Here is a 22,502-nt window from a genome sequence, read left to right on the forward strand (position 1 = left end):
GCGGACATCGAGCGGGCGTTGAGGGTAGAACCTGCGCCGTCCCAGTGTCCGACTGGCCGTAGGTACGTACCGCTTGGTGTTTGTGATCGATTGATTCGGTGGGCTCACTCAATACCTGCTTCGGGTCATCCGGGGGTGGAGAGGACAGTGCGTGGTCTTAGAGGGAAATACTAGTGGCCCACCTTGGCTAAGGACGTGAGACTCTATGTCTCCTCCTGCTCGGTATGCGCTCAGAGTAAGGCTCCTAGGCACCTACCAAGGGGGAAGTTACAACCCCTTCCGGTTCCACAACGGCCATGGTCTCATCTATCGGTAGATTTTTTGACGGATCTTCCTCCATCTCAGGGGAACACTACCATTTTGGTCGTTGTGGATCGGTTCTCTAAGTCCTGTCGTCTCCTCCCATTGCCTGGTCTCCCTACGGCCCTACAGACTGCGGAGGCTCTATTTACCCACGTCTTCCGGCATTATGGGGTGCCGGAGGATATCGTATCTGATCGAGGTCCCCAGTTCACGTCCCGGGTATGGAGGGCGTTTATGGAGCGTCTGGGGGTCTCGGTCAGCCTCACCTCTGGGTATCACCCCGAAAGTAATGGGCAGGTGGAGAGAGTGAACCAGGAGGTGGGTAGGTTTCTGAGGTCGTATTGCCAGGACCGGCCAGGAGAATGGGCGAGGTACGTCCCGTGGGCGGAGTTGGCCCAGAACTCACTCCGCCACTCATCTACGAACATGTCGCCCTTCGAGTGTGTACTGGGGTACCAGCCGGTCCTGTCTCCGTGGCATCAGAGCCAGACGGAAGCTCCTGCGGTGGAGGAATGGGTACAGCGCTCTAGAGAGACCTGGCGAGCGGTCCAGGACTCTCTCAAGCAGGCCAGTGAACGGCAGAAGAGGAGCGCTGACCGCCACCGCAGTGAGGCCCCTGTGTTTGCACCAGGGGACAGGGTCTGGCTCTCGGCCCGAAACCTGCCCCTCCGCCTGCCCTGCCGGAAGCTGGGGCCGCAGTGTGTGGGGCCATTTAAAGTCCTGAGGAGGATAAACGAGGTGTGTTATAGGTTACAACTTCCCTCTTACTACCGTATTAACCCCTCGTTTCATGTGTCTCTCCTCAGGCCGGTGGTAGCTGGTCCCCTGCAGGAAGGTGAGGTACCGGAGGTCCCTCCTCCCCCTCTCGACATCGAGGGGTCCCCGGCGTATAGGATAAGAGCCATTCTGGACTCAAGACGCCGGGTGAGGGGCCTGCAGTACCTCGTGGACTGGGAGGGGTACGGTCCGGAGGAGAGATGCTGGGTACCGGTGGGGGAGATTTTGGAACCGTCCCTTTTGAGGGACTTTCACCGCCTCCATCCGGAGCGCCCTGCTCCTCGCCCTCCGGGTCGTCCTCGAGGCCGGAGTCGGCGCGCTGCGGGAGCCGCGCGTCGGGAGGGGGGTACTGTTACGAGTCCCGCCGAGGATGGTGCCTCTTCCCGTTCGGGCGGCGCTCGGCGGTTGTCGTCTCCGGTCTACTAGCTGCCACCGATCCCCTTTTCTGTTTTCTTTTTAGTTGGTCTAATTTGTTTCACCTGTTGTGTGTTTAGGTTAGGGGTTATTTAAACCCAGTTTGCCCGCTCACTTTTGTGCGGGCTTGTTTTTCTGTTTCGTGTTTGTGGTGTGTATTAGTGGATTTTTGTGATTCAATTTACCTTGGACATTACTCTTTACGCGCCCAGTGTTTAGTGTGGCGTCACCGGATTGTAGGTGATTTCTGTAAGGAAATAAATTCCACTCGTTGAAGATATTCCTGCTCTCTGCACCTGACTCTTATTTCCACCACTGGAATTGTTACATTATGCCCCCCACACTTCCAAAACTAAAGTGGCGCCCATGGTTTATACAATAAGCAAAATGATCATGCTGTTTGTATGTGGCTGCCATGAAAGTGAACTGTGTTTGTGTTTGATCCGGGGTGTATTCATTCTGACGATTCTGTTGAAAAACATTTCTTAAACAAAAGAAAACGGAACGAAACAGGGATAAACATACCTGAATTTGTCCAATAGAAACTCTCGTTTGCAACTGTTGGACTAATGATTACACCCTTGATGAGCTAGATGAAGGCAAGAGATTGCAAGGCGGTATTGAATGTGTCTGTCCCCTAATTGTCTTCTGGACCTGTTCACCTACGTTGTATACTTTAATTCATAGGCCAGGTTGTAGCAACCCCATGATGGGTGTAGGGAAAATTTGAGTATCATGTAGTAGCCTAAACCTATCGATGTTACATTGAGCTGGGTGAATGGAATATGAATGACAGTCATCCAAAATGCTGTAATAAAAATAAGCCATGTTCATTAAAAAAATAGTCCTCCCTTATCAAAAACGTTACCGACAGCCACTGGCCTACAGAGGCTGATTGGGCACCATTTGCCCAACATCTCTGCGAAGGTCATCAGCTAAATTAACCATACCCCTTCATGCCAAGGCAGAAGGGAAAGCCCCATGTTGAAGTGGGAGGTTTTAGTAGTTTCCAGCAAAGGCCTCGAGAGGGACTCTCAAACTACCACATCTGCAGCTGTGTGAGAGAGGAATCAACATATCACAAGGAAAAGTTTGGGGATGATGCAAAGAACTAGATAAAACCTTCAGGACTGCGGACAAAGAGAAACAAGTAGGTCGATTATAGTTAGAGTGGAAATTGAGCGTTAAAACGTCGGGAGGTTGCACCTCTTTCTTTAATCAAGTTAATCCTCCGTTTATAAATACATCTGTTTTTTCTTTAGAAGCAAGCTACGTTGAATATGTATATTTTCGACATAGGATGCAAGTGATAATAATATTTTGACACGTTATTTTGCATTTGGAAGCATTTTTCCTATATGTGTACTCTAGTAGGCTCTTGAAATTTGTTGACAAATAGCTATTTGAAGAATCAGGCAAAAGTCATAGAGGGGAAAACAGGGCCTTTTTGGACGAGTGTCGTGGAATGGCACTCTGGATAGAGGCGTTTGCCCAACTGCTGTTTCTCGTGTTGGCATGGGACCCGAGCGCACAAGGAGCGGCACCACAAGATGTAAAACATGAGGTGAGTGGTCAAAGAACAAATAACAACGGGAGATGTTGCCTTATTGAAAATGTATGCATGTATTTTTACATCTCTGCGACTGTCACTTTGGACAAAAGTTCTGCCAAATGGCATATATTATTATTATTAAATATATGCAACAAATATGCATTATTTAAACAATTTGAATTATGATGATTTAATCTGTTATAAAGCATTAGTCCCTACTGTTAAAAAAGTGGAAATAATTTCCCAAGTCTGGGATGCCAGACTGTAGGTAAAACTACGCTTGTGACTAGAGGGAGTGCAGCTACGACCGGAAGTTACTTTTCGTAGTAGGTTAGGAGAGCATTTTAGCTAACCGTAACCCTTTTCCTAAACTTAATCTAATTATCCTAACCTGCTGCCTAAATTCTCCTCACCTGTTACGAAAAAGTCACTTCCGATCGAAGTTGTGTTTCACATATTCATAACCTAGAATTCTTTGGAAATATCTTGTCTGACATGTTTATTGTTACACCTCTTGTCCCACAAACTCCAGCCACCTATGTATAAGTATGGTAGGCAAGGAGATACATCAGAATATAACAGCATCCCTTTCATGATTATACAATTTTCAAAGCTTAATAATAATAATATATATATATATTAAAAGACGGCTTACTTCCGCAATCTTTGAGTGCGGTTGAGGATATCCAAGATTACAATAAAATTGGGTGGATGTGGAATTGATCTGACCCCAGCCAAAGGAAGCAGGCCACAGTGGTGATGGCTTGCATGACAACACTTAGAAATACTGAGGCTGCAAAATAAGATGAGATGAGAAAAGAAAAAGACAAGAAGGCGGCAAATGGGAGAAATACCATGGTCTCTGTATTGCGGTCAGGTACAGAGGCACTTTCTGAAAGGAGAGGGGATTTAGAGTTGCGGTATAATTGCAGTATAGAATCCAAGTTCAAAGAGATGCAGAGATAATTGTTGACATCTGTCCTGAATTAGGGTTGAACTGGGGGAGGGGAGTTTTACAGAGAGAAGGCTGCCTCTGAGGATATGATAGTTTGGTGTTCAGCAGTGGAGGAGGACTCGCCTGTTTCGACTACAGGAAGTTACCATGATGTTAAACCCTTACGCACTCCACCCTCTACTGACAGACATCTGCCATTTAGAACAATGCAGTCAGCTAGATCATGTCCCAGGAAGCTCTGACTTCATCACTGCCCTTTTGATGTTTTTAATTGGACTGCTGGCGCATTAACTGTAATCTTAGCGTAATGTAGGTGCCTGGATTGTATTTCCAGCTGTGCAAATGTAAAGAATAATTGAACTACATTGACCTAGATTAGACTGTCAATTTAGCAGAAAGCAGGCTACTAGGTCTCTCAGAGGGAACTGAAGCACTGATAGTGTTTGTTTGTCATTCAGACAGACTGCTTTTTGCTGCTTCTCCTTTAAATGCTTTGGGGTAAATCACCAACAAACCACATAATACTACTGATAAAAATGCGTCCCTCAAACAGACTCTTGCAGGAGTAATGCTTGGCCATCATATTGCACCAGAACACTCACTAGCTTACACATTAGGTATTGAGAGAGTGATAATACCCTAAATGAACGGTAAATCAAGATCAGCAGTTCTGTTTAATAGTCCGTTAGACTGGGCTCAAAGCAGCTGTGTGAAGACCATAGTACCAGTCATGGAAGGTAGGCAGGTGTGTCATATCCTGTGGCCTCAGGGAGAGATAGGAAGTGGGCATGGGATTTCCTCTTTGCTTGAATTAGTCTCACTGCAGCCTGACCATGACAACACATACAGTGACTGACACAGAGATGGGGGACGGAGGGGGGAGAAAGGGAGGAGTGTTAGTCAGTACAAAAAGGGAACCAGTCTGAAGGAAATGTGAATGAGTGGGGGATGACGGAATGTCAAAGGAAGGAGAGAGAGAAAAAGAGGGAAGGGGGTACTACCCACAGGAACCGAAAACAAGTCATTGTGATGATGCAATTTGGGAACAAAATGGTTTAGGTTTATGAGTGATGTAATTAGGCAATACACAGTGTGACAGGATGTTACTCATAGGCCACATACACTTAGTAGACATCCGCAAGCAGAACTGCTGGGTGCTAACATGGCAACGAGTCTACATCCCAGTTTCCTGACAACACAACCTGACCAGGAAATACTCAGGGTCTTAGTTATAACCTTATCATAATGATAACGTAATTAAGTATATAAGACTGACCTTCTTGTTTTTGCTTTTGAGAAGAGGATTCTCTGTTATTAAGATATGCAGACAAATTGGCTAATGCTTAAATGACTTTGGTGTCAGTGGGACGTTATAAAAATGTTACTTATTATACAGTTGAAGTCGGAAGCTTATATACAACTTAGCCAAATAGATTTAAACTCAGTTTTTCACAGTTCCTGACATTTAATCCTCGTAAAAATTCCTGTCTTAGGTCAGTTAGGATCACCACTTTATTTGAAGAATGTGGAATGTCAGAATAATTGTATAGAGAATGATTTATTTCAGCTTTTCTTTCTTTCATCACATTCCCAGTGGGTCAGAAGTTTACATACACTCAATTAGTATTTGGTAGCATTGCCTTTAAATGGTTTACCTTGGGTCAAACATTTCAGGTAGCCTTCCACAAGCTTCCCACAATAAGTTGGATGAATTTTGTCCCATTCCTCCTGACAGAGCTGGTGTAACTGAGTCAGGTTTGTAGGCCTCCTTGATCGCACACACTTTTTCAGTTCTGCCCACAAATGTTCTATAGGATTGAGGTCAGGGCTTTGTGATGGCCACTCCAATACCTTGACTTTGTTGTCCTTAAGCCATTTTGCCACAACTTTGGAAGTATGCTTGGGGTCATTGTCCATTTGGAAGACCCATTTGCAACCAAGCATTAACTTCCTGACTGATGTCTTGAGATGTTGCTTCAATATATCCACATAATTTTCCATACTCATGATGCCATCTATTTTGTGAAGTGCACCAGTCCCTCCTTCAGCAAAGCACCCCCACAACATGTTCCGGCCACCCCCTGAGCTTCACGGTTGGGATGGTGTTCTTCGGCTTGCAAGCCTCCCCCTTTTTCCTCCAAACACACGATGGTCATTATGGCCAAACAGTTCTATTTTTGTTTCATCAGACCAGAGGACATTTCTACAAAAAGTACGATCTTTGTTCGCATGTGCAGTTGCAAACCGTAGTCTGGCTTTTTTATGGCGGTTTTAGAGCAGTGGCTTCTTCCTTGCTGAGCAGCCTTTCAGGTTATGTCGATATAGGACTGGTTTTACTGTGGATATAGATACTTTTGTACCTGTTTCCTCCAGCATCTTCACAAGGTCCTTTGCTATTGTTCTGGGATTGATTTGCACTTTTCGCACCAAAGTAAGTTCATCTCTAGGAGACACAACGTTTTTCCTTCCTGAGCAGTATGATGGCTGCATGGTCCCATGATGTTTATACTTGCGTGCTATTGTTTGTACAGATGAGCGTGGTACCTTCAGGTGTTTAGAAATTGCTCCCATGGATGAACCAGACTTGTGGAGGTCTACAATTTTTTTTCTGAGGTCTTAGCTGATTTCTTTGGATTTTCCCATGATGTCAAGCAAGGAGGCACTGAGTTTGAAGTTAGGCCTTGAAATACATCCACAGGTTCACCTCCAATTGACTCAAATTATGTCAATTGGCCTATCAGAAGCTTCTAAAGCCATGACATCATTTTCTGAATTTTCCAAGCTGTTTAAAGGCACAGTCAACTTAGTGTATGTAAACTTCTGACTAGAGGTCGACCGATTATGATTTTTCAACGCCGATACCGATACCGATTATTGGAGGACCCAAAAAAGCCAATACATTTTTTATTTGTAATAATGACAATTACAACAATACTGAATGAACACTTATTTTAACTTAATATAATACATCAATAAAATCAATTTAGCCTCAAATAAATAATGAAACATGTTCAATTTGGTTTAAATAATGCAAAAACAAAGTGTTGGAGAAGAAAGTAAAAGTGCAATATGTGCCATGTAAGAAAGCTAACGTTTAAATTCCTTGCTCAGAACATGAGAAGAGCTGCTGGCAAAACGCACAAAAGTGCTGTTTGAATGAATGCTTACGAGCCTGCTGGTGCCTACCATCGCTCAGTCAGACTGCTCTATCAAATCATAGACTTAATTATAGCATAATAACACACAGAAATACGAGCCTTAGGTCATTAATATGGTAGAATCCGGAAACAATCATCTCGCAAACAAAACGAAAACAAAGCGTTTATTCTTTCAGTGAAATACGGAACCGCTCCGTATTTTATCTAACGGGTGGCATCCATAAGTCTAAATATTCCTGTTACATTGCACAACCTTCATTGTTATGTCATAATTACGTAAAATTCAGGAAAATTAGTTCGCAATGAGCCAGGCGGCCCAAACTGTTGCATATACTCTGACTCTGCGTACAATGAATGCAAGAGAAGTGACACAATTTCACCTGGTTAATATTGCATGCAAACCTGGATTTCTTTTAGCTAAATATGCAGGTTTAAAAATATATACTTCTGTGTATTGATTTTAAGAAAGGCATTGATGTTTATGGTTAGGTACACATTGGAGCAACAACAGTCCTTTTTCGCGAATGCGCACTGCATCGATTATATGCAACGCAGGACACGCTAGATAAACTAGTAATATCATCAACCATGTGTAGTTATAACTAGTGATTATGATTGATTGATTGTATTTTATAAGATAAGTTTAATGCTAGCTAGCAACTTACCTTGGCTTCTTACTGCATTCGCGTAACAGGCGGGCTCCTCGTGAGGCAGGTGGTTAGAGCGTTGGACTAGTTAACCGTAAAGTTGCAAGATTGAATCCCTGAGCTGACAAGGTAAAAATCTGTCATTCTGCCCCTGAACAAGGCAGTTAACCCACCGTTCCTAGGCCGTCATTGAAAATAAGAATGTTCTTAACTGTCTTGCCTAGTTAAATAAAGGTGTAAAAAAATAAAAATAAAAAAATTCGGCAAAATCGGCGTCCAAAATTAGCGATTTCCGATTGTTATGAAAACTTGAAATCTTCCCTTGGCCAATCGGCCATTCCGATTAATCGGTCGACCTCTACTTATGACCCAATGGAATTGTGATACAGTGAATTATAAGTGAAATAATCTGTCTGTAAACAATTGTTGGAAAAATTACTTGTGTCATGCACAAAGTAGATGTCCTAACTGACTTGCCAAAACTATAGTTTGTTTACAATAAATTTGTGGAGTGGTTGAAAAAAGAGTTTTAATGACTCCAACCTAAGCGTATGTAAACTTCCGACTTCAACTGTATATATAATGACAATATATGCCATTTAGCAGACACTTTTATCGTAAGCAACTTTTACATATTGGGGGTGGTGGGAATTGAAACCACTACCACTGACGTTACAAGTGCCATGCTCTATCAACTGAGCTGCTTTTTTTGCTCAGTCTTGTTGATGCTGGCTAGAGGACTGTTTGCATAGACAGCTGGAATCCAATACACACTATGTGCATGTAGAGACGAGTCAGAGGTCACGGAGGTTTATCAGTAACATCCACACAGAAGATTTATGATGATAATGTTGTAACACCACCCAGACACATTTATGTTTATTGACTCTTATGATATACACTACCTGACCAAAAGTATGTGTACACCTGCTCGTTGAACATCTCATTACAAAATCATGGGCATTAATATGGAGTTGGTCTGGCTTGCAGCCGGCGTTCCAATTCATCCCAAAGGTGTTCGATGGGGTTCCGGTCTGTGCTAGAATGTCATTGTGTGCTGTATCGTTAAGATCTCCCTTCACTTGAACTAAGTGGTCTAGCTCGAACCATGAAAAACACCCCCAGACCATTATTCCTCATCCACCAAACTTTACAGTTGGGGCAGGTAGCGTTCTCCTGGCATCCGCCAAACCCAGATTCGTCTGTCAGATTGCCAGATGGTGAAGCGTGATTCATCACTCCAGAGATCGCGTTTCCACTGCTCCAGAGTCCAATGTGGCGAGCTTTATACCACTTCAGCCGACGCTTGACATTGCGCATGGTGATCTTAGGCTTGTGTGCGGCTGCTCGATCATGGAAACACATTTCATGAAGCTCCCGACAAACAGTTCTTGTGCTAACGTTGCTTCCAGAGGCAGTTAGGAAATCGGTAGTGAGTGTTGTAACCGAGGACAGATTATTTTTTACGCGCTACGCACTTCAGCACTCGGCAGTCCCGTTCTGTGAGCTTGTGTGGCCTACCACTTCGCAGCAGAGCCGTTGTTGCTCCTAGATGTTTGCACTTCACAATAACAGCACTTACAGTTGACTGGGGCTGCTCTAGCAGAGCAGAAATTTGACAAACTGACTTGTTGGAAAGGTAGCATCCTATGACGGTGCCATCCTATGACGGTGCCACATAAAAATTCACTGAGCTCTTCAGTAAGGCCATTCTACTGCCAATGTTTGTCTATGGAGATTGCATGGCTGTGTGCTCGATATTATACAATGTCAGCAATGGGCGTGGCTGAAATAGCCGAATTCACTAATTTGAAGGGGTGTCCACATATTTTGGCCATGTAGTGTATGTGTATGTGTGTGTTGTGATTTGTAATACTGTGTGCTGAGGCTCCTAAGCCAAGTGTCTTGTATGGGCCAGATCATTGTGTATCTAGCTATGAGCTATGAGGCTTCTTTCTCATGCTCTGTTGTTGTGTTTGTTGGTAGTCATTGTGACACACTAAGTGGATCAGTAATCTGGAGAACCGAGCCAAATTTCATGTAAATCTTTTTAAGGTCAGGGAAGTCATATCTTTACCTCTAAAAAGCCTAGGCCTATTCATTTGTTACTTTGTTCATGTAAAATGTCTATATACTAGGTCTGACTCACTCAACTAACTAAAGCAAATAAAGGGTCCACTATAACTGCCCACTGCCCACTCACTCTAGGCTTCAGTGATCAAAACGACTAGAGTTAGGAGTAGCATACCCTTATTGAAGAACACTTAAAGACTGTTCTTTGTGGAACCACCAATGGGACCATGGATGGGATGTGTGGGACTCACTAGGCTTATGGTTGAAACAAGTATTCAGTGTTGATCAATAGCTCTCGCTCATACATCCATTTTAAATACAGTCTAACAACAACACACACTATGAAAGACCTAGATAGAAGACTAGAATGAAAGGTATAGTGGCCTCAGAAAGAGCAGCTGTGGCCTTATAACAAGCATAGAATTGAATCTTGTCCTGAAACAATCTATTCCTCTAAGGCATGTCCTCACACCTCCACTATATTTCTATTATCATAATCCATTAATTACACGCTTCACCATCCCCTCTTTTTCATGGTGAAAGACCTCTTTCACATATTAAGTCTTAACACAGAGAGCAGGGTCTCCCCGAGAGAGATTAGTCCCCTCGATTCAAAGCACGCTCACGCGTCTAGAGAATTTTGAGTAATCAATATGACAGATAGTGACACATTCAATACCACCTTGCACACTCTTGCCTGCATCTTGCTGATCTAGGGTGTAATCATTAGTCCAACAGTTGCAAATGAGAAATTCTGGTATGTTTATCCCTGTTTTGTTCTGTTTGCTTCCGTTTAAGAAAAACGTTTTTCAACAGAATTGGCGGAATGAATACACCCGCATGATCACTTTGCTCATTGTATATATAATTCCTTCTCGCAACTATCTATGCACGCTCCTCCTCTCCCCTTTGCTTGTGGACTTCAGCGCAGAACACATCAGCTGTCTGTGACCAGGCGAGAAAACCTTTCCAAGCCAAACCTTCATATCATGACCGCTGACCGCTACACACATCCTACAGCATTGTCAAGTCATAGTCTAGAGCGTCATAGTCTAGAACTACTAGAACTAACGCGTTATTAAACCCGCTACAATCATGCAGTTCAGTCAATGCAGTTTAGCTGTTACACCAGCGGGCCACTGTCGTAATCAATTAATAAAGCCAAAAGCTTACCTTGACTTGGAAAAGTTTTAGTTTTGGATAGTCATAGTCAGTTATTAACTAACATAGCATCCCTCTCTGTTTGAGCCGGGTGTTTGAGTAGGCTAAACTAGCTAGCTGCATTTGCTAGCTAAGTGAATGTTGAAAAAAATACAACCAAATATAGCTCTCTCTCTCTGAAAAAAAATATACTTTGAAATATAGTTAGCTCTCTCTCTCTCTTGCTTCTCCTTCATTTTTAAATAAATACATTTGTTCAAACTGTTCAACTGTTGTCTTTCTCTCTCTTTAAGTCAACTATTGTCCATATTTTATGCACTGCAGTGCTAGCTTGCTGTAGCTTATGCTATCAGTAGATTCATTCTCTGATCCTTTGATTGGGTGGACAACATGTCAGTTCATGCTGCAAGAACTCTGATAGGTTGGAGGACGTCCTCCGGATGTTCAAATCAAATTTTATTGGTCACATACACATATTTAGCAGATGTTATTGGTCACATACACATATTTAGCAGATGTTTTTGGTCACATACACATATTTAGCAGATGTTATTGGTCACATACACATATTTAGCAGATGTTATTGGTCACATACACATATTTAGCAGATGTTATTGGTCACATTGTCACGCCCTGACCTTAGTATTCTTTGTTTTCTGTATTATTTTGGTTAGGTCAGGGTGTGACGAGGGTGGTATGTGTGTTTTTGTCTTGTCTAGGGGGTTTTGTATGTCTAGGTGTGTGTGTTTAGTCGAGACATATGTAGGTCTATGGTGGCGGAGATACTACGAGGAGAAATACAGGAGAATAGAGGAACAGCGAAGTTATGAAGGTACACGGCTAGCACGGAAGCCCGAGAGGCAGCCCCAAGATAATTTTTTTTTTTTTGGGGGGGGGGGGGGGGGGGGGGGCACACGAGGAGATTGGCTAAGTCAGGTAGGGGACCTGAGCCAACTCCTCATGCTTACCGTGGGGAGTGTGTTACTGTTCAGGCACCGTGTTATGCGGTGGAGCGCACGGTGTCTCCAGTGCGCCATTCTAGCCCGTTGCGCTCTATCCCAGCTCCTCGCATTGGCCGGGCTAGAATGGGCATCGAACCAGCAAGGAGGGTGCCGGCTCAGCGATCCTGGTCTCCAGTGTACCTCCTTGGACCAGGATAACCTGCGCCGGTTTTACGTACTGTGTCTCCGGTGAGTCTGCACAGCCCAGTGCGTCCTGTGCCATCCAGCCAGGATGGGTTGTGTCAGCTCTACACTCTACACAGCTCTAGACCTCCAGTACACCTCCAAGGTCCTGTGTATCCTGTTCCTCCTCCCTGCACTCTTCCTGAGGTGCGTGTCCTCAGCCCGGTACCACCAGTTCCGACACCACGCACCAGGTCTTCAGTGCGCCTCCAGAGTCCAGTACGTCCTGTTTCTCCTCCCCGCACTCGCCCTGAGGTGCGTGTTCTCAGCCCGGTACCACCAGTTCCGGCACCACGCTCCAGGCCTACAGTGCGCCTCCAGGGTCCAGTATGCCCTGTTCCTCCTCCCCGCACTCGCCCCGAGGTGCGTGTACTCAGCCCGGTACCACCAGTTCCGGCACCACGCACCAGGCCTACAGTGTGCCTAGGCAGGCCTGAGCCGCCCTCCTGTCCAGCGCCGCCTGAGCCGTCCGTCTGTCCTGAGCCGCCTGAGCCGCCCGTCTGTCCTGAGCCGCCTGAGCCGCCCGTCTGTCCTGAGCCGCCTGAGCCGTCCGTCTGTCCTGAGCCGCCTTAGCCGCTCGTCTGTCCTGAGCCACCTGAGCCGCCCGTCTGTCCTGAGCCGCCCTTCAGTCAGGAGCCGCCTGAGCCGCCCTTCAGTCCGGAGCTGCCCTTCAGTCCGGAGCTGCCCTTCAGTCTGGAGCTGCCCTTCAGTCCAGAGCTGTCCCTCAGTCCGGAGCTGCCCCTCAGTCCGGAGCTGCCCCTAATTCCGGAGGCGCCGCTCAGTCCAGTGGGGCCCTTTGTTAGGGTTCCCAGTCCAAGGTCAGCGGCGAGGGTCGCCGCTCTAAAGAGGCCACTGAAGCGGGCAATGACTATGGTGGAGTGGGGTCCACGTCCCGCGCCAGAGCCGCCAACGCGGACAGATGCCCACCCAGACCCTCCCCTATAGGTTTATGTTTTGCGGCCGGAGTCCGCACCTTGGGGGGGGGGGGGGGGGGGGGGGGTACTGTCACGCCCTGACCATAGTTTGCGTTGTCTGTTTCTATGTTTTGTTTGGTCAGGGTGTGATATGAGTGGGCATTCTATGTTGTATGTCTAGTTTCTATGTGTTTGGCCTGATATGGTTCTCAATCAGAGGCAGGTGTTAGTCGTTGTCTCTGATTGGGAGCCATATTTAGGTAGCCTGTTTTGTCTTTGTAGGTTGTGGGTGATTGTTCCTGTTCCTGTTCCTGTGTTTGTGTTCACTATACGAGACGGTTACGTTTTCGTTCGTTTGTCGGTTTATTGTTTTTGTTCGTTGTTTAAGTATTCTTATTAAAATGAATACTCACCACGCTGCATCTTGGTCCTCCTCTCTTTCGCCCGACGAAGAACGTTACACATACACATATTTAGCAGATGTTATTGCGGGTGTTGCAAAATGCTTGGGGTCCTAGCTCCAACAGTGCAGTAGTATCTAACGATTCACAATAATACACAAATCTAAAAGTAAAATAATGGAATAAAGAAATATATAAATATTAGGACGAGCAATGTCGGAGTGGCATTGACTAGCATACAGTAGAATACAGTATATACATATGAAATTAGTAAAGCAGTATGTAAACATTATTAAAGTGACTAGTGTTTCATTATTAAAGTGTCCAGAGATTCCATCTCTATGTTTATAGGGCAGCAGCCTCTAAGGTGCAGGGTTGAGTAGCCGGGTGGTAGCCGGCTAGTGATTGCTATTTAACAGTCTGGTGGCCTTGAGATAGAAGCTGTTTTTCAGTCTTTTGGTCCCAGCTTTGATGCACCTGTACTGACCTCGCCTTCTGGATGGTAGCGGGGCGAACAGGCCGTGGCTCGTGTGGTTGATGTCCTTGATGATCTTTTTGTCCTTTCTGTGACATCGGGTGCTGTAGTTGTCCTTGAGGGCAGGCAGTGTGCCCCCGGTGATGCGTTGGGCAGACTGTACCACCCTCTGGAGAGCCCTGCGGTTGCGGGCGGTGCAGCTGCTGTACCAGGCGGTGCAGTTGCCATACCAGGCAGTGATACAACCCGACAGGATGCTCTCAATTGTGCATCTGTAAAAGTTTCTGTGGGTCTTAGGGGCCAAGCCGAATTTCAGCTTGTCAAGTTGTCATAATTACTGTGTAAGTCTATGGAAGGTGGTGAGAACCATGAGCCTTTTAGGTTTTGTATTGAAGTTGATGTACCCAAAGGAGGAGGGAAGCTAGCTGTCCTCCGGCTATACCATGGTGCTACCCTACAGAGTGTTGCTGAGGCTACTGTAGACCTTCATTGCAAAACAGTGTGTTTTAATAAATTATTTGGTGATGTGAATATATTTTGTATTGTTCTAGAAATGAGAACTTGTTTAATGTTTCACAATTTTTATTTATATGAATTTCACCGATGAGGATGGTCCTCCCCTTCCTCCACTGAGGAGCCTCCACTAGTATAATGAAACTGCTGACATTTTACTGTTGATAGAGATAATGCTGAAATGGCATCATTACTAGTTAATTAAAAGTGTTGTTGTGCTCTTTATGTTCCTGGAACATGTACACCAACCTACCAGGCAGTTACATACACTATAGTAACGATGTACTGACTGTGCACAGGGTGTGTGTAACGGCGGTCCTCCTCCTCTTCAACCGAAAAGGAGGAGTAGTGAGGGAACCAAGATGCAGCGGATGTTGAAGACATAATTTATTAAAGAAAACAAGACGAAAAAAACACGAACTTGACTAAACTAACAAAACAACAAATGGTGTAGACAGATCTGGACGACGGACTCACAGAACACACGAGAATGCACGAACAGGGAAAAAAGCCTACACATAAATGACGATGAACAAACAAACCGAAACAGTCCCGTATGGTGCGACAAACACTGACACAGGAGACAACCACCCACAACGAACACTGTGAGACAACCTACCTAAATATGACTCTTAATTAGAGGAACGCCAAACACCTGCCTCTAATTAAGAGCCATACCAGGCAACCCAAAACCAACATAGAAACAGAAAACATAGAATGCCCACCCAAACTCACGTCCTGACCAACTAACACATACAACAAACTAACAGAAATAGGTCAGGAACGTGACAGTGTGGTTGTTCACAATGATTTGCCCTCAGGCCTTTGGGTTTTCCATATTAGAAAAGAGAGGGAGAGGGGAAGGAGGAGTGGGGAGAGAAGAGGACAGAGAGACGGGTAGGGGGGAGAGGTTTTGACTTTGCGGTTTGGATGGGATCATAGAGAAATTCCCAGTACAATGATTGACTGACTGACTGTGCTGTTTCAATAGAGACTGACATTAATGCAACTGAAGAGGTTAGTCTACTTTTGTGAAGAACTAAATAGTTGAAGGTCAAGCATACAATCAAACAAATGATATTTAGAGTTGTGAAAACCACTTCCTGGCTGTGTGCTAGCTTATTGACAATGTTCAAGTCAGGATGTGTTCGGTAAAGAATATCAGAGAAGTATCAGCTTTCACTACCTCCAACTCCTGTTTGGGGGGGAGAGAAAGGGTAGAGCTCAAACTGTGTGGGAGAGGTTTGGGACCCAGCCACTGGTTCTGCTCCAAATAGAGAGAGGGAGGCACCAGAGTTTAATACGTTTCCAGGGGAAAGTAATGTCAGATATATAATCATTCGGCACCTTCTCTAGTTTAGCCAGACACAGTAATCTTACAAGGAGAAGCCTGGAAAGCGAGGCCACCCTAGACCTATAGGGATGTAGGGATATACTGCAGAGGCCAGACTGGAATAAAAATCTCTGCTCAAACAATTATGACATATTTGGAGCATGGTCTCGATCAAAAACTATACTGATGTAGTCCAATAGAGACCATGTTTGCCATGTACACACAAACACAATGAAAAAGTCACCAGAGTACTAAAGTTCGTAATGTACAATGTGGAAATATTTGACCAATAGAGTGTTTTCAGTTTCACCATTCAGTTTTTGTCTACCAGGATTTTGAATTTTCCCTACAAGGGCTTTAGTGAAATCTGAGCTGTCTTTGTAGGTGCCATTTTGTCCTGGTTTGGTTTCAGTACATCAGCTTTGGTCAAATTGACCAGAGTCCCATTGGGCTGGCTGGACACAGTCACTGAAGAGTAGTGTTGATGTGAAGAGTAGTGTTGATGTTTGAATACTTTTATACTTACCCATTGGAATGACCAGCACCTGTTTGTGGACATTGTGCATCTCCTGCAAGCCAAAACATATGAAAACCTAAATTAGAGCTTATTCGTTCTTTATGTCATTGTGAAATGTATATCAACACCAGAGCCCACTCTGTCTTATTTGAAGACATTCAACAGATGTTGAATGAGCATCCATATACTGTACATACAGTATTGTAATTTATTCATAGTATATTAATTCTTCACCCATTTAAAACATGTTGTAACAGTACAACCTCCATGTTTCAGGTGTGGTTGCAGCAATATGGCTACCTGCCGCCAGGTGACCTGCGGACACATGCTGCCCGCTCCCCTTACTCCATCACTACGGCCATCACAGCCATGCAGAGATTCTACGGCCTGACCATCACCGGCTCTATCGACAATAACACTTTAGAGTGAGTCCCTTTCATGCTAAACTGTTGCAGGTTCAGTACCATATTACCCTATTTGTAGGAGTTTTTTTCTGGTCAGGTCATGTGGCAAGGAAAACGCATGGTCTTACCTGTGTGAACTCACTGATTCAAAGTTAAATTAATCAATGACCTGTTGTAATGATCCTCTTCCTGTGAATAACTGGACCAAAGCGCAGCGTGAGACGTGTTCATGATATTTTATTAAAATCAGAACATTAGAACAAAAAATAACAAAGAGGAAAACGAACAGTTCTGTAAGGAAACTAACAATACAGAAAACAACTACCCACAAAACACAGGTGGGAAAAGGCTACCTAAGTATGGTTCTCAATCAGAGACAACGATAGACAGCTGCCTCTGATTGAGAACCACACCTGGCCAAACACACAGAAATAAAAAACATAGAACACAAAACATAGAATGCCCACCCCAACTCACGCCCTGACCAAACCAAAATAGAGACATAAAAAGGATCTCTAAGGTCAGGGCGTGAAACCTGTTTCCAAGATAGAGATTCTACTGGGCATTGTGTGACCGGTCCCTGAATTGTGTTTGCCAGGGCGATGAAGCGGCCGCGCTGTGGAGTTCCAGACAAGTTTGGCACTGTGCTGAAGAGCAACCTGAGAAAGAAGCGCTATGCTATCCAGGGCCTGAAATGGGACAAGACCGATCTCACCTATTGGTAGGTTAGCCCTCCAACTCTAAGTGCATGTGTAGGGTAAAAATGAAAAGAACACCCACAACCCATATGGGGAAGTCATGTCAAGTCATACTGTAAATTTTCCTCACCTCAACCAGATTTTCAGAAATTCCCCAGTGACTTAATATGCCAGTAAAGTGTATCAGCGTTTCCTCTCTTATTCCCCCTCTGTCTCCATCTTCCTCCTTTCACAAACTGTTCTCTCTAACGGCACCCCCTCTCTCCCTCTCTCAGTATACAGAACTACACCCCTAAGGTGGGGGAGTATGAGACCAATGAGGCTATCAGGAAGGCCTTCAAGGTGTGGGAGAATGTGACCCCTCTACGCTTCAGGGAGATTCCCTACAGTCACATACGGGACAAGGTGGTGGACATGGCAGACATCATGCTCTTCTTCGGTGAGGGTTTCCATGGCGATGCCAGTCCCTTCGATGGCGAGGGGGGCTTCTTGGCACACGCCTACTTCCCCGGTAACGGCATAGGGGGAGACACTCACTTTGACTCTGCAGAGCCCTGGACGGTCGGCAACAGTGATCTGTCAGGTGAGTGACCTTGAGTGTTTGGAAGAGGAACGTTATGACGAGAAATTCATGTTTGATTCCCGATGTCAGGAAAACCAGTTTAACCTGTTGGGAGTTACCATGCTCCCTGGGCAGTTGTGAGCAGCAGGTCATTAAACACACCATCAACAGGCCCCAACGTGTTTGTGCTTTGAACTTATCTCCAGGGCGTGTTTGTGTGGGGAAAATGAATGATCTACAGATTTTTTTAGTTTTTAGTTTTGATGGTGAGAGAGAGGCCTGCTATTTAAAACCATATAAATAAGGTGTCAATACTTTAGATGTTTCTAGTCAGTTACATTTGAATAGTGCTTTTGCTATACATGCTTAAGCTATTGTTATACAAGATTGGATTTCATGGGACAATTTAATGTGATGGTGATGACATGGTTCCTTCTTTCTTAGGCAATGATGTGTTCCTGGTGTCGGTACATGAGCTGGGTCATGCTCTTGGCCTGGAGCACTCCAACGACCCCTCTGCAATCATGGCTCCATTCTACCAGTGGATGGACACCGAGAACTTCCTGCTGCCTGAAGATGACCTCAGGGGAATACAGCAAATTTATGGTGAGCAAAGGCTAAGAGAAAATGTATTATCATTCATTATCATTACTGTTAGTAGTTCTACTGTATCTAGGCTGTAACTAGGGCCCAGAGTTCATTTTTATCAGATCACAAAAAAGGGCCTATGTAATGATAGTAGTAGAGGATTACATTGACCATTTATTTCTATATCCCGCTACCCTGCAGGGGGTAGATCAGGTGGTGGCCCTCGCCCTCCTCCACCTACCCCACGCTCCCCTCACCACCCACCCAAACCCACTCACACCCCATACAACCCTGGCTTTGGTCCTGACATCTGTGAGGGACACTTTGACACCATCGCCATCCTCCGAGGAGAAATGTTTGTGTTCAAGGTACTTCATTACAGATATGTATAGCTGAAATCAGCTTTGTTGTTGTGTGTATATACATGTATATTTAGTTTGTAGAGGTATTGACCCTGTCTCTCTCTCTCTCCTTCAGGATAAGTGGTTCTGGAGAGTCCGTAACAACGCGGTTCTGGATGGGTACCCAATGCCAATAGGCCATTTCTGGAGGGGCCTGCCGTCAAACATCAATGCTGCTTATGAAAGGGATGATGGCAATTTTGTATTTTTCAAAGGTAAATTTGACTTTACTCTGTTAACATTACAACCTCTGTTAAGGCTGTCACAATATTTATGTAGCCTACTATTCCCAATAAATTAGATGTCATTACTGAGGAAAACCACTCATTCAGATTCTCTCTCTCACTCTATGTAGGAGACAGGCACTGGGTTTTCAAGGAGTCTCTTCTGAAAGATGGCTACCCCAAGCCTCTGAAGGAGATTGGAAGTGGTCTACCCAAAGACAAAATAGACGCTGCTCTCTTCTACACCCCCACCGGCAAGACATACTTCTTCAGAGGACACAAGTCAGTCTTTTTGCATCTGATTGTCTCTGTGTCTTTGTTTAGGTCAACATTACATGACAGAGTGGAGTGGAGCGTACAAAGACTAAAGAACATTGAAAACATCATATTTCTCTGTCATGAATTGCTCTATTTGGCCATAAGATGATAGCAAATTTCCCAAATAAGTGCCTCTGACTTTTGAGATGGAGAACTAAAACCAGCGATGTGAAACACAGAAATGCTACAATGATACTATTCACTGAATATCAGTTATCCGGCTGAACTCAAGAGGCCAAGCTAAGAGAACCAAAACGTCTGTCTCCGGCAGGTTTTGTCTTTCAGTGGCTCACCTAGCCTACATCTCATAACCCAGAGCACACCAGCTGAGTAACCACATCTTTGGAAGAATAATAGTCCTGTAGCTGTGAGGTCAGCACAGACCAGAGGTTTGGAGATATGTGGATGCACTGACGTTGAACTGAAACATGTCTATCTCTCCCCATGTTAGGTACTATCGATACAATGAGGACTCACGCTCTGTGGACCCTGAATACCCCAAACCCCTCAGTGTGTGGCAAGGCGTCCCAGACAATATTAAAGCTGGCATCATGAGCAGAGACCAAGGTAACCATCCTGTGTGTTTTTGTGAACGTGCGTGTGGGTGCATGCATGCGTGTAGTGGGTCTTTTTTCTGTTTTAATCTAGAGAATTTTTTTTATCCCAACTCTGGATTTATTTTGTTAATCTTTATCTCCACACTGTATTTGTCTCTCAGAACACACCTACTTCTACAAAGCCAATAAGTATTGGAAGTTCAACAACCAGAAGCTTCGTGTTGAGCCTGGATACCCCAAGTCTGCTCTTAAGGACTGGATGGGCTGTCCAGAGGAGGACCCCAAGACCGACGGAGGGAAAGGGGGTGGAGGACAAGACCGGGAAGACAGAAAGGAGGATAGAGACGAGACGGAGGTGATCATCATCGAGGAGGAGGGAGGATCTGGCGTGGTGGCGGCGGTGGTGGTTCCCCTCATGCTGCTGGGGTGTATGTTCCTCACTCTGGGGGCACTGCTGTTATTCCGCAGGTACGGCACCCCACGCCGTCTACTCTACTGTCAACGCTCACTACTGGACAAGGTGTAGAGGGGAGGAGAGGGAGAGAGAAGGAACGAGAGGAGGTTGAAGAGTTAAGAGGGACTGTATAGGAGAGAAAGGAGCAAACAGAGGGAAATGCGAGTGGAGATGAGGGAGAAATATGAGAGAACTAAAGTCAAAGGGATCTGTAGACTGTGAGCGAAGGTTAGCCAGAGCAAGCTATATTTGTTAGCTGTAGCTTAGATATTCCTTACCTAGGCCAACTTAAATATGGAATAGATTCCTTTTGCTCTTTCACTCCCACTCTATTCCTCTATTTCTGCCCCCTCTTCTGTTCTCTCATTGTGGTTGTTGACGCCAGCTCATCGCTGTTTGTTTAGCATTTTGAAATTTCATTTTTTAGTTGTTTTTCAGTCGTCAGTTTCTGTGTCCTGGTAAATTTAAGCTTTATTTGAACATAATTATGTTCAGTGCCTCCATCCATCCATTCCAGCACCTATTGTGTTAAAGAATACAACCAGCGTCATGTGATGTTCTGCTCCATGTTAGTAGAGTATGCTAGATTCTGTCAAAGCCATTCACCTATTATGTGTTGCCTCATATACAGTATCTCAGTTATATCACATGAACTATGAACGGTCTGAAGAGAGAGGGGATAAACACTGAGTTTACCAAACATTAGGAACACCTTCCTAATATTGAGTTGCACCCTCCCGCTTTTGCCCTCAGAACAGCCTCAATTTGTCGGGGAATAGACTCTACAAGGTGCCGAAAGCGTTCCACAGGGATGCTGGCCCATGTTGACTCCAATGCTTCCCACAGTTGTGCCAATTTGTCTGGATGTCATTTGGGAGGAGGACCATTCTTGATACACACAGGAAACTGTTGAGCGTTAAAAAAAACAGCATTGTTGCAGTTCTTGACACAAACCGGTGCGCTTGGCACCTACTATGGAGTTGGGGGGCCAGACCCTGGTTTCTACACAATGAGAACAGTCTTTACAGCAGATACTGTTTGCTGTGAATTATTAGTATCTTTCATATGAATCTTAACCTTGTGACCCATTCTATACATCTGTGATTTGTCATGAACATCCAGAAGGATGGACTTTTCTATCAAATGCTGTGGCTTAGTCCTGCTGGTTGGGCTCTCGTTGAATCACCTACGTGGGGCTCGTTGACAAGCTCCATTACTGCAATAATTAAATAATAAAGTTTACTTGTTTTGAAGAAATGTAAAAGTCTCTCCTTCTGATTAGAATAATTCCACGACAGTCCTTAATATTCTTTAATGTCATGCAGTGTTTTAATGATTATTATAATGATTATTATTATTATTATTATTATCAATAATGTTGTCATTATTATTATGTCTAGTACTATTGTTTTTTGTTCTCCATGTATAGAATGTGTTTGTGTACATTGTCATTAAATGTCCTGCTGGACAGGGAACTACGTTTTGAAAGTGGCCTTAAATGTATATTTGATTTGGGGGAAAGGGAATGGGATGGGGATATTATTTTGTGAAACTTGATTGCTTTTCCATCTCAATGCAATAAATAGAAGATATGAAAATGACTCCTTTTTGTCATTGCACTTGTTTACAGTTCTCAAATCATGGTGCTGTTTTTATTTTTCAGGGACACAAAGGTTTACTAGTATTTAGAACAATAATAATGATATTCATTTTTATAATTATAATAATTATAACTACTGTATTTGAAGTATTTGAATAAGATTGTGCCTGTCTTTTTCACATTACAGTTTTTTCCAACTGCTTACACACAAAATCTTTTCATGTCACACGATTTTTGAAACCTCTCACTCAAAGTGCAAAACTACACACCAAATATCCAAAACCATAAGCTATTTTTCAGCCTTTGACTCAGTTGTCAA

At 44.4% G+C, this 22,502-nt stretch overlaps 1 protein-coding gene across 1 annotated transcript; it reads left to right on the plus strand.

Annotated features, from left to right (window-relative positions):
• Nucleotides 1-2,491: 2,491 nt before the first annotated feature.
• LOC129813863 (matrix metalloproteinase-14-like) lies at nt 2,492-22,184 on the plus strand. Its single transcript, XM_055866442.1, has 10 exons — nt 2,492-3,058; nt 16,654-16,802; nt 17,380-17,502; nt 17,755-18,062; nt 18,486-18,647; nt 18,831-18,997; nt 19,107-19,245; nt 19,386-19,536; nt 20,024-20,139; nt 20,291-22,184. Exons 1-10 carry the CDS (start codon nt 2,960-2,962, stop codon nt 20,653-20,655), a joined length of 1,779 nt encoding a protein of 592 aa, XP_055722417.1. The 5' UTR covers nt 2,492-2,959; the 3' UTR covers nt 20,656-22,184.
• Nucleotides 22,185-22,502: the final 318 nt, after the last annotated feature.

The sequence above is a fragment of the Salvelinus fontinalis genome, chromosome 17, assembly GCF_029448725.1.
Source record: "Salvelinus fontinalis isolate EN_2023a chromosome 17, ASM2944872v1, whole genome shotgun sequence".
Classification (NCBI taxonomy): Eukaryota; Metazoa; Chordata; class Actinopteri; order Salmoniformes; family Salmonidae; genus Salvelinus; species Salvelinus fontinalis.